Raw genomic sequence first — 13,047 nt, 5'->3', positions numbered from 1 at the left:
GAAAAAATAAAATCTTGAAGATCTACCTTTTGTAAGATGTGGCGGCAGAGATGAAGGTTTCGCCATCTTGTGCTCAGGAAGAGATCCCATTATCCCTTGGGGGCCCTTGGCCGGGATGACGGGTCTTTCCAGAGATGAGCAGCGCTAGAAAATTACATATACTGTTTAGTTAAATACGTCTTGTAGTAAATGCAGCTTTCCGATTACGTAGGATGACATAAAAGGTAATAGGCTGTCGGTTGAATTCAACAAACGCACATTTGCAATGCACCCTAGTTCAGATAACCCCAAATTATCAAATACCACTTAACCTCATTTAAGCAAGCAAGTTTCAAACAAACTGAAAGATTTGACATCCATCATCGGTACTGCTCTTCAGTGAGTTTTCTATGATAAAGGTATTAAAAAATACACTGACCGTGGGTAGAGGCGGCCTAGCATAGATTTGGCCAGCAGAGCCACGACTGGGCGGGCAGCAAGGAGAGGCTGGTTGGGAAGTGCTCCCAGCTAAAGCGGCCTCTGATGCCCCGTGTCCAGAGAAGGTGTGCACACTCAGCATGGGGCGAGGGTGTCCTTTCTCGTAAGCTGTAACATAACGAATTACTATAACTATACACAAGAATAATTTTTCATGATCATGTCCATTAAAAAACTAACAAAAACCTATCCTCATCTAGGTAAGGTTATCTCTCTAGGTTAAATAACCTAACATTAAATTGAGATATGAAGCAGAAGTCTAGATTAGTTCCTGTGCGGTATTCATTATATGGTAAGTCATAAGGATTTCTCAAAAGAGAAAATAAAAAAATGCATTTATTTATTGATATTAAGTATTATTAATTAATTAGAATTATTATTTAATTAGACATTTTCTTTTATGGATTGTGAACGTCCCAATTCAGCACAGGACAATGATCCCATGGAGGAGAAACATTTAATTTCATTTGTTTATTACTAACAACAACATTGAGAATATTACAGAAAATGCATCTAATTCATCCTCAGCATATTACAAAATATATGTAACAGCTTGCCCACCAAATACCGCACACCGCGTCTGAGGACATAAGTCTCCCTGGGCAAGTCAAATATAATAGAAAAAAAGTGATGTCATGAAATATATCGATATCCGAGATGATAAGACTAAATAAAAAGATTGCTCTATCTACCGGCATAGCCATAGGCAGGTTGGTTTTGCATCGTGGTAGGTAGAACAACCAGTGTTGCCTTTGTCGAAGACAATTATCAGGGACAAATAGACCCTATTCATTCAGAATATCTGAATTATGACGTTCATATTTTAATTAAAACTGAAAAACTGTAAATAAATACGCAAGATTATTAATAACGCAACTCCCATCTGAAACATAACCAAACCTAACCTATGAAGATGCGGAGAAAGGCGATAGCACGGGGGTCTTACTCGACCAAAATTTTCTTCTCATAAACTCACCAGTGGAAATAGTGTGCGGGCGCTCACTCATGATAGCAGAAGCCGCTCGCTGGAACTGCATAGTATCTTCTAGATGCGGCCATATACTGTCTCCTCCCGAGCCGTTTTGCTCTTGTGTCCCCACAGGAGTACTGCAAGAACTAGCTGCCGATGTTGTATCAGAACCCTACACCGACCAAATTTAACAAATAATTATCTCAGATCATACGAAATCATCCAAAGTTAAATAAAATACAAAATATCTCATCTACCCATTATATGTTATGTTCATGCATGACATATTGTCAGCTTAACTAGCAAACACAAACTGCTTATAGTAATTTGAGCTTAACAAGAAGTGTAATATTAATATACCAGATACAACATTTGAAGTGATGCCTTAAATAATTCATTTTAGTTTGATTGGTAAAAATAAAAGTTATGACAGTATGGTCTCTGTAATCCGAACCCACTATAATCCGAACCTCCGGGACAAGATTAATATCATATAATATTTCATTCTTCTATAAAACATTTCCGCTCAATGCAGGTTTTCACCTAAAGACCCAACATATGTTCAACCCAATGTAATTTTATAAGGTGAGGGAATGAAAGAACTAGAGCTTCCTCCAAAAGCCTTATTGTTTCTCGATAATGTTCCATCCAAATTACACGATTTGACAAGCGATGATGGACAAATATGTTTCTTCCTCCAAAATTTACTCCACGCAATGTGGATCCCCACCAATTGCGTGATAAAGCATATCAGAATCATGCAGAAGGTGCTCGTCATAAAAAAAATCCAATTTTTTATATCAAATACATAATGAGAACATTTAAGTTTGTAAGTGAAAATTCTTGATGGAAGTTCATTGTAATTTATTGTTTAAATAAAAGACGAGTGATATTTTAATCCACAAATTTGGAATATCCAGTGATCGGTTTCATTGCTTTCGCGACACCTTCACTACTGGTATCTTTATTAAGAAATTCAATTTATACAAAACCGAGGTTAGGAAAGAGAATTCAAAATTATATGTGAGTAAATTAAATTATTTTTGTCTTAAGGATCATTAACAAAAACATTTAATTCATTAATTATGACAAAAAGACAATTCATTAATTAAGAAAAAAAATATTTAATTTAATTTACTTTCATATAATTTTGAATTCTCTATCCTTACCTCTGTTTTGTATAATACACTGAGAACTCCTTAATAAAAATTGGCAGTTCACAGAGTCGGAGTCCTGGTCCCGTCCCTGATGTATGGGAGCGAAGTATGGACTTGGAAAAACAGGGATGAAAGTAGGCTGAATGCTGTCGAAATGCGATCTCTCAGGCGAATGTGTGGTAAAACTATGTACGATAAATGCACAAATGTTGAGATCCGTACATTATGTAAGGCTGGGACAAGCATTTTCGACAAAATCAAGAAAGGAGCTCTGCGCTGGTTTGGACATGTAGAACGAATGGACAGCAAAAGAAGGGCTAAGAATATTTACAATGCGAATGTTGATCTATGCAGAAATAGAGGAAGAACGAGAAAGACATGACATGACAAAATCCAACAAATACTTGAAGATGGACATGTCAAAAGTCAGAATAATTGGCGCACGTAAGATACCAGTCTCGAAGATGTCACGAAAGCGATGAAACTGGTCACTGGATATTCCAAATTTGTGGTTTAAAATATCACTCATCTTTTATTTCTATAATAAAACATAATGAGAAAGTTCAGTTTTTTGTTTAATTATTTTATTTGTTAAAATAATTATTTTTATGCATCATATTATCAGGACATAGTTTTTTTTTAAAGTTTTGTGATTTTGAAATTACTGTGCCTGTGACGTCATAAGTTCTCTTGGAAGAGTTGTCATTTATTTCTTTTTTTTTTCCATTATAAACTATGATTAATTTTAAAAAATGTGACCTCTCTGGGGAGATTATTAACAAAATGTTCAGGCAGTTTTAAACACTACGTATTTATGTTTATAATTAATTTATGTACATCATATTATTTATATTACAAAACGCACAATGGAAGAACAAACACATAACATAAGCTATACATTTGTGGAGCAGTTGATTCAATATTGGTTTGGGCGAATGAGACAATCCATTTTACTTCTACCTAGCTCCACTATCCATTTTTTTATAGCCTTTCCGGACATCATCTCATTACTAATTGTTTTAATAGATAGTGGAAGTAGGTGATAGATTTTTATTAAATAATACTCAAAATCCCTTTGTCATGTTTGGTTAGTTGGCTTCCGGTAACCGGAAATCTATCATAATACTATCATTGGTTGATTTCGGAGAACTAGCAACGTCGTTCAAAGTAGATCATTTTTATTAATTTTTTTATACATTTTTAAGAAACTTCACCATAAAATTGAATGCTGTAATTTTTACCGCGTCTAAAAAATCTTTTTTTTATTTTCCACAATTTCCCGTAGCATTGAACACCGTCATTAACACATAATATACCTACAACTTAGCCTTACAACATGAGTTAAATAAAAAAAATCTCTGTTAAATAAAAAAAAAACTTATTGACGAACAACATGCAGAATATTTTTTTTATTACAAGATCCCAGTAATCTGAAAATTCATTAAACCTAACTGGTTCAGTTTTTAATTGTTCGGATTATAGAGACTATACTGTATTATATACACGAGCTGTTATTTAAAACCATTTACTATTGAAAATGTGCCATTAAAACATGCTTTAGTGTCACTTACAAACAATAAAATGAGTCAAAAGAATCGCAAATTAATTGATTTTTGTTTTACAAGTTTATCAAGTTCCAAAGGTGGCAATGACAAAGCATTTTGGTACCTAAATTACCATCTACTAAACAAATTTGTAGTTTTTACGAATTTATAGATAAAACTATGCCATTTAAACCAACAATTGAAGTCGTAACAAAATTTCACGTCTGAAATATCTTAAATAAATCTGAAATAAAAAAATGAAATAAACCTTTTATGTATTAGGTGTGATGTAAGTTGTGTCCGTTATTTTTTTCAAACTAAAAAATGAGCACAAAAAGTCAAACAAAATGGTAAAGATACATCTTTCGAAAGTAAATTTTATGGTAAAATGGAATGTCAAATAGATTAAAGTGAGCATTTTCGATACCACCTTCTGTTCAGGGTCAATCGAGGATATAAATGAGAAAACGAATAAGGAGAATACATTATTGACTAATCTGCTGTAAAATAATGAAGGAGAATACATAATAGACTCATTTGTTTTAATTATTTCTTCTTTTCATTTGTAAAAAAATGGACACAGCTTATTTTTATACCCATACTTAAAGTAAAAATTTAATAATTAAACTTTCGATTTTATTTTCGAATAAAGCGTTCCTATTTAATACCGATCCCGATAGTTCTTCTTAGTTTGAACAAAGAATTAGTCAATAATGTATTCTCCTTTATTTTCTCGTTTAAACGCGAACAGAAGCAGGTGTCGAAAATGCTCACTTTCGTCTATTTGACATTCCATTTTGAAGGCTTGTAATTAAATAAAATAATACAGGGTGCTAGTTAAACCCTGTCACATCCGAAACTGCGATGATTGGTATGAGCAAGAAGACATTTTCAAAAACTTTTTTTTCTTAATATTTAAAAAAATCAAATAGTTGCTTATTTCTGCAGGGGAGTAACCAGGAGTGCGGAGGGGGAAGGCAGATGCGCCGCCCGTGCTATCCTTTCGTCTGCTCCAAAATCCAAGCAACAAAACTGACTAAACATTCCTGATTCACATTTTGTGTGAGTTTAGCACAATTTCAACAATAAAAAGAAATTTCACATTGATTTACGAATATTTCAATTTCTATCCACCTATTCAATTAAAACATTAAAAATGTCACAATGCGATCCGATTTACAAACATTTATTTTACTATATTTTTTTCATATCTATTTTATTTCAATATCTTGTAAAGCACAAAATTTTCTTTCGAATGTCCTATACCATTTTGTTTAACTTTTAGTGCTCATTTTTAAATTAAAAAAAACAGGCCAACTAATGTTGACACCCAATATAATTGTTATTGGGTTAGTATAGAAAACCATCGATCAGTATTTCATTCACCGTACATACCTTGCCGCATTTCTCAGACGAGATGAAAAAATGCGCTTAAAGATTTGTTTAAAAGGGGGAAGAATGTTAAATAAAAATAGTTAGTGTAGAAGGTAGGGTCTTAAGCAATGAGAAACTATTTTTTGTGTATACAGTTAATTGGTAGAATTCCATACTAAAATTTGGTATGATATCCAAAAAAAAATACTTTTATTGGATTTTTAAAGTGTGACGCGTTTCGTTGTGTTAGGACATTATCAAACTAACCTTCTTGGTAGAAAAACGCGCTCGTTATTACACCACAAGGCGTACAAAATATATTTGGATTATACATGTTGTGTCCGGAAAGTAATGTCAGTATTTTTTTTTTAATGCGACTACGTTGGAGCGCGTGCGGACTGGTTGGGAATGGTAGTGGGGAAGTCAGCTAACGAACGCCGGGTCTCTCAGTATTTTCCGACCATCCGGAGAGTGACGACAGGCATTTCCGCGGAAGTTGTTTTGGGACCTTGTGCAAAAGTCGAAATGCAGCGCTCTGTAGAAAAGAGGATGGCGATCAAGGTATGCGTCAAACTTGGCAAGACTGTCGTGAAAACTGTTCAAATGATTAAGACAGTTTTTAAAGAAGATGCTGTCGGATTGGCAAAGGTATTTCGAGACGTATCGAGCAGATCCAAGCAGATTGTAGAAGGAAGCCTACCGTGGCGCATTCGATGCCTGGAAAAATTTCTGGAGCCGAAGCATCAAAGCAGGTGGAGCCTATTTTGAAGAATTTTGATGTTTTATACCAAAAATTTTAATAGCTTCTTTGTAATCGACTCACTGACATTACTTTCCGGACACACCATGTTTATACTTCCAGAAATCAGCTTATAAAAATGTTCCCCAAGAACAAAAGACTCGGACAAACTTACAAAAGATGTTAAAAATATTATCATTAGCAATAGAATATGAATTTAAAAAAGAAAAATTATTTTGTTAAATGATGTAATTTGTAAGGGTTTATAAATAAATTAATTAAAAAAAACAATGTGACGATGAGATTCGAGAGATGAGAGACTACTGAACAGATTGATAGGACGATTGGGTGATTTGATAATTCCGCACTTGCTTAAGGCCCAGGTGAGGATGGAGGGTATAAAAAGAAAAGAAAAATAAAATAACCTTGTTACGGAACTCAATGAGCTGTGGAAAGTGCAGGGTGTCCTGAGATGTGAACCCGGAGTCGCGACTTGAAACACTGCCGAGGCGTGGTTGCTAACAAAATCACACAACTAAGTTACAAACAACACACTGGGGCACACTTGTAGATCGACCATAATGCAGCTAAGAAACATCTATTGCTATGACTGTTAGCTGCGAGGAATTTCAGTGCTTTTAGAAATCACAATAAGGCTAGCTCCACCCTGGGCGGAAATTCCGTCGCCAATGTTCCATCCACACGGCATGTTCCGCGGCGGATTATCAGGGTTATACAGTCGACGCGGACTGTTCGCCGAATGTGGCGCATCCCATTAGAAATCGTGCAATGCAGGTTTGCCGATTAGAGGCTGGCGGAAAATCCGCACGCGGAGAATGAAACAGGCGCCGAAGGCGAGCGGTCCACCCAGGTTCGCCGACGGAACAACCAATCATCCGTGTAGTGTGCCGGATAACAGTAAATCAATAAAATGTATCGCTGTTCCTCAACGGAAGATCGGCGAAGTAATTTCCGCCGAGCGTGACGCTAGCCTTAATGTTTTGTTGAACCTATAATTAGTTTTATTGGATTATTGACAAATAGCCTTTGCTAGTGCACCAATATCTTGTACAATTTTGTATCCTGTTTTATTTTGTTTTGTTCTTCCTTTAAAGATCACTAAAAACGGTTTAAATTGGTTGACCACAATGGAATGAGCAAATTACTGTAGTTTGAAACCACTCTATTAGAAAAGAGTTTTTCATGCTGTTAAGGGGAAAATAGAGCATCTAGTAATGGCCCTTAAATTAATTTAACTTGAATTTTAAATGTTAAATGTTGTTTCAGATAATGATTCGTTATTCCTTTTTGTTATGCCGATTTTTCGGACAACACTGTAGCATCCATCATCTGGAATGATGTGCATGTTTTGCAGTGTGACCTTTATTAGTAATTTACGAGGTATATCCAGAAAGTATGTTCCGATTGTATTTCTTGCCATCGCTGCACTGCAATCGCAGTTTCGGACATGCGTGATACTTACCCTGATCTATTCAGGAGTTGACGCTATTATGAGTTGGCTGACTATCATGTACACTTTGTGGTGTTTGTTCGAAATGAGGAATAAAATTTGAAATCTCGCCGCTTGTGAGATAAGTAATTCGATTTCGAACATAAACCAGTCCAAATTCGTCATCTGGGTGGATCTGTGAGGTGTACGGAGAACATGAGATAAGTGATTCGATGGTGAGGAGATGGGTGAGACAGTGCAATGAAGGTAGTGATAATGTACAAGACGACAAACGAAGTGGGCCTTCAAAGGGGTCAAAAAATAATCCAACTAATTAAATTTTTCACTGAAATTCCTCAATACTAAATATTTATAATTAGAGGGTTTAGAAAACACATAGAGACAGTGGTGCTATAAGGGGTTGTAACTAGTGAATTACATAAGTACAGTACATAGGCAGTTCGAATAATAAAAAATGTGTTTCTAAATAACCTAAATTACATACTATTGACATCTAAAGCAAGAATATCGCTATGATTTGTCATATCGGCTAAACATCCGTTAAGTACCAAGTTTTATTAAATGTAAGGAAATAAGTTCTTGTAAAAAATATACTGATTTATAACTAAAGAAAATTATAAAAGCTTGGCACAAACATAGTACTAACCCCCATTTTTCAGAAAAAGAATAATATAAATTTGTTTAAAAAAACATATGTCAAAATGCCACTTAACAAATATTACAGACACAATATAAAATCATAGGTTAACTTTTACTTCAAAACACTATTACACAGTAATTATTATCACAAAAACACAGTACAAAAATCACAACATCTAAATGCGTTTTTAAAAAGCTAATAGGGTCATTGAACGTTTTTTTACACAGAATTATATTTTTTTCCATAAGATGTCAGGCAAATTTTCCAGGATTAATTTAAGCATCTTAAAACAAAACGTGTTGCGCCCTGTGGGACAAACGACACATTTAACGTTACTCGTGCCATACTACACTTCAGGGCCAATGGCAACAGCGATGGAAAACATTTCAGAGAAGGAAATATGAAAGTCTAGGCATTTGCAGGGGTTATGACCTAACTGGTTTAGTGGCCACTTTACACACTGTATAACATTCAACATTCTAATGGATTTATTTTTTCTGCTAATATTTCTTGGCGGAACTGCATTTTAATATTTCAATTTATTGTTTAAATAAAAGACGAGTGATACTTATATAGATAAGTACCTATATAAATAAAAATTAAGAAAATTCTAAATTCAGTAATTGAAATATTAAAACATTTTTTTATTTTTAAGTATCATTATCAAAATTTTTTCGGGTTTGTTTTTCAGAAATCATAATTTACAAAAATCGGGATGGGACACTAAAAATAATGATCCTTAAGATAAAAATAGCTTTATTTTATTTACTTTCACATAACTTTGAATTATCTATCCTTACCTCTGTTTTGTATAAATACATTGAACTCCTTAATAAAGATACCAGTCTCGAAGATGTCGCGAAAGCGATGAAATCGGTCACTGGATAATCCAAATTTGTGGATTAAAGTTTCACTCGTCTTTTATTTAAACAATAAATTACAATGAACTTCCATCAAGAATTTTCACTTACAAACTTAAATGTTTTAATATTTCAATTACTGAATTTAGAATTTTCTTAATTTTTATTTATGTAGGTACTTCATTATTTCTTTTTTTTAAATTGTTTTTTTTAATATTCTTATTATTGTATTTTTTATTTGTTTTTGGCAAGACTTTAAGAAATTGCTGGTGGCAATAAATCCGCCATTTAACGGTGTATATCTTTGTATTATTTAAGAATTTTTTTTTGTATTTATCACATTGTATATATTATAGTTAATAAAGATTTGTTATTATTATTATTCTTACACTGTCATTTATAATTTGCACCATTGACTGTGTTTTGTTGTGACCAACATCGTCAGGCTGACCAGTCTACCGATGTTAGTCATGATGTTCACCATTCTTATTGAATTTAGTTCAATGTGTGAAATTGGAACAGAATCCTGAATATTGCGACTAGACAGCTACTCTCAGGTTTAAAAAATCCATTAAAGGGAAATTGAGTTGAAATAAGTCTGCCTGGTAATGTAAGGACCAATCTCTGGCAAGACCAGAAATATTTATTTAAAGGTAGTTTTACACTGTTTAATATTTTATTGTCCCTGAACTGACCCTGAAGCGTACCAACAGATAACGGGGACACCTGTGTAATCCAAATGCGGATACTGGTATGACGATGATACGTGTAGTATACCTGCGAGTGGCAGCGGGCCGCAGCCGGCGGCGGCGGCGGCGCGGCGCCGGAGCCGGAGCCTGATGAGGAGCTGGCCAGCGAGGACACGGAGGAGCACAGGGAGGAGGAGGGGGCGCGGCCCGCCAGGGGGGAGGGCGGCGGGGACCACTGCCCATACGCGCCCTGCAGGTCGGATATCACCTGGAAGAGAAACAAGTCGTCATTTTCGTTTTTTCTAGAGAGCGTTGATTGTGAGCAGAATGTAAAACAGCGTTGCCGTCATTCGCAGGACAGCCGTCATAATAGTACAAACAGTTGTGGAACATTTTTTATTATGTAGCGGTAAACATTTTTGTGTGTAACAATGAGTGCAAACGAGAATTTAGATTGATTTTGCGCATGATGAAAAATTAAAATTTGCACTGAACATTAAAATGCACACGTAGCATGATTTCTAAGCATCTCAATCTTCTCCAAAATATGGTTTTCGACTTCCGATGACTCCTCACTTTGCATACATTTCAGTTTTACAAAAATAAGTCAGTCAAATGAGGCGATCAAGGCCACTAGATAACGGCACCGCTTTCTTAGGAAACCACAGCTTTACCCATAACTGTTTTCCACCTCTTTCTTTCTAGCAATCTAAAAATGCCATCTTGACTACAATTTACCTGTTCACTGGCAGCAGGAAGAATATTGGGATCCGCTGTGTGGCGCAAGAGCTGTCCAGCGCCCTCTTGTAGGTGAGACATCTCCGCTAACATCGCCACTTCAGAATCCTGCAAACAGAATCAAAATACATCAATCAATCTTCTCCTTCGCCTATGGTGCCACTCCATGGTGAACGTTAGCTATTATCATGGCAATTTTTATTTTGTCCGCAAGTCCTTTTAAGTTTTTCGTCTGCCTACACTGAGATTTCCTTCAAGATTTCCTTTTAATATGATACGGACTATTTCGTACTTCTCTCCCCACATAAAAATTCCAAAGTACTCCAGCTTTCTTTCCTTAATTGTACAGCAGGGCCTCGATAGTCGGAACCCCAGCTAATCCGAACGCCTCTTTAATCCACATACCTCTGTGGCCGTTGTTAATTAAGCCAAGAGGAGGAAGATTTTGACCGTGAAGATGAGTTACCATTAAGCCTTTTTCGAAACTGAGACTTTTCAGAAGTAGAGATTAATAATTTTTTGATAAACAATGCTGATATTGATTTTCTGAAGCCTTTAACTGATGGAAGACATAGTAAGGTAAGATATGAGGGTGACAGCGAAAACGAAAAAGAATTGGAGGCAACGGAACCAGTTGCAAGGATTCCACATACTCGAGCTGCGTCTGCCTTGAATACTTGTTTGAAATGGGCATATGAAGTCGATATCTCAATGCCATAAAAAAATTATTTACGTACATTAAGGGATAAAGCGTTTTTTGTGTCGATAAATAACACCCGTGAAAGCACTGTATTGGAATTCTTTTAATGTGTGATTAATAGCATTATGCTTAAATTCAGTGAAACCTCTCATAACGAGTAATTCGCATAAAACATTATGAAAAAAATGCTACCTTAACGAGTGACATTTCGCATTATGAGTGACGCAGAAAAGAAAAGTCCCATCTTCACACCACTCACTTGTGAGCCGGGACTTCCGCGCCAGAGTGTCAGTCTCCGGTTAGCACTCTTTCCGCTAGTGTGTTAGTGTCGCATATGATCACACATTTATCCAAACTTGTGTTCAGACATTATTTGTATATTTTTTTGTGCAAAGCTTAATAACCCTTTCAAAAATATCCCCGAAGAAAAATCCACAGGAAGACAACCATAGGAGAATAAAAGAAACGTAGAACGTGAGCATGGCTGATGTAGCGCGCACATACAATCTGTCTAAATCAGCGATTTGCACTGTCCTTAAGAATAAGGACAAAATTAAGAAGATAGATGCTTTAAAGGGAGTGTCAAGAATGTCTACGAAACGGTTATCTATTCTTGATGATGTTGAAAGGTTGCTTCTCATATGGATAAAGGAAAAGCAATTGCAAGGTGACACTATACTTTTTGCAAATCGAAATCGCATTCCAAGTTGTTACACTCCTTAACAATTTACAGGTACGTAATTTTACTAGAATAAACGTTAAAAAAAAAACAAAAATAGTATTTTTGCAGTATGGAACACATTATCGTATTTAACATTGATTTATATGGGAAAAAAAGTTTTGCTTAACAAGTGTTTCATATAACGAGTAAGATTCTGGAACGAATTATTCTCGTTATGAGAGATTTCGCTGTAATATGTATAGCATTTTTTATGATTTAAATTACAAAAAACTTTATTTTATTTCGAAAAATTCCTTTCAAAGTATCTGCGTACTATAATCTGAACGCTTCGTGCATCCGAACAGTGTATAAATTTTGGGTATTTGGCCTATTGAGACCCTGCTGTATTTACGATTTCTCTTTCTTTTTACGTACGTCTTTATGCTTCTTCGTTACGAACCATCTCTACTCATAATATTTTTTAGAATTATTATTTATTTTTAATTAACACTTTATATACAAATACAATATATATACATATAAGGGCGGGCATATTGCCTTAAGGCAATTTCTTCCTACCTACCCAAACCGTTTAGTTTGGGAAAATTACGAACACATGGACATATTGAATCTTACAATTTTATACAAAAATTAAAAACAAAGATTAACAAAATAAGAATATATCAAAAAATTAACACTATACTATGAAGAGAGGAGAGGGGATAGGAAGGAATGAAGAAGGATAAAGGAACAATTTAAATATTTAGATAGTGACATTTCAATCTTAACTTAAATGTAAATAAAGAAGGGGCGTCTCTAACATTAGTGGGTAGATTATTCCACAAACGAGCGGCTACTACTGTGAAAGAGGAGGCAAGAAAATTAGAGCGATGACAGGGTATTAAAAGGGTTCTCTCGTTACTAGAATGAAGAGACAGTCCGTGTTGTGAAAGAGGTTGGAAGAGCTCTCTCAGCTAAACAGGTGAAGTGGGATTATTTAAAATATTGTGAAGAAGTGATAGAATGT

The 13,047-nt window shown here is 35.1% G+C and overlaps 1 protein-coding gene across 5 annotated transcripts in view; it reads right to left on the bottom strand.

Moving 5' to 3' along the window:
- LOC148281986 (protein MTSS 1-like) overlaps positions 1-13,047 on the bottom strand; it is a 258,306-nt gene that overhangs the window by 15,645 nt on the left and 229,614 nt on the right. For 4 of the 5 annotated variants that reach the window (XM_088225798.1, XM_088225800.1, XM_088225801.1 and 1 more), the window contains exons 8-13: positions 10,660-10,767; positions 10,010-10,189; positions 6,687-6,779; positions 1,454-1,619; positions 419-585; positions 27-144 (exon numbers count right to left, since the gene is read on the bottom strand). In XM_088225798.1, the coding sequence (XP_088081924.1) occupies positions 27-144; positions 419-585; positions 1,454-1,619; positions 6,687-6,779; positions 10,010-10,189; positions 10,660-10,767 (832 nt within the window). The remainder of the gene's footprint in view (positions 1-26; positions 145-418; positions 586-1,453; positions 1,620-6,686; positions 6,780-10,009; positions 10,190-10,659; positions 10,768-13,047) is intronic. The other variant, XM_088225799.1, reaches the window with a different exon arrangement.

The sequence above is a fragment of the Micrasema longulum genome, unplaced genomic scaffold, assembly GCF_059751315.1.
Source record: "Micrasema longulum isolate JH-2025_06_02 unplaced genomic scaffold, ASM5975131v1 h1tg000387l, whole genome shotgun sequence".
NCBI classification, from domain to species: Eukaryota; Metazoa; Arthropoda; class Insecta; order Trichoptera; family Brachycentridae; genus Micrasema; species Micrasema longulum.
Note: the sequence above shows the minus strand (reverse complement) of the source record. Positions and strands in the feature narration are given on the sequence as shown.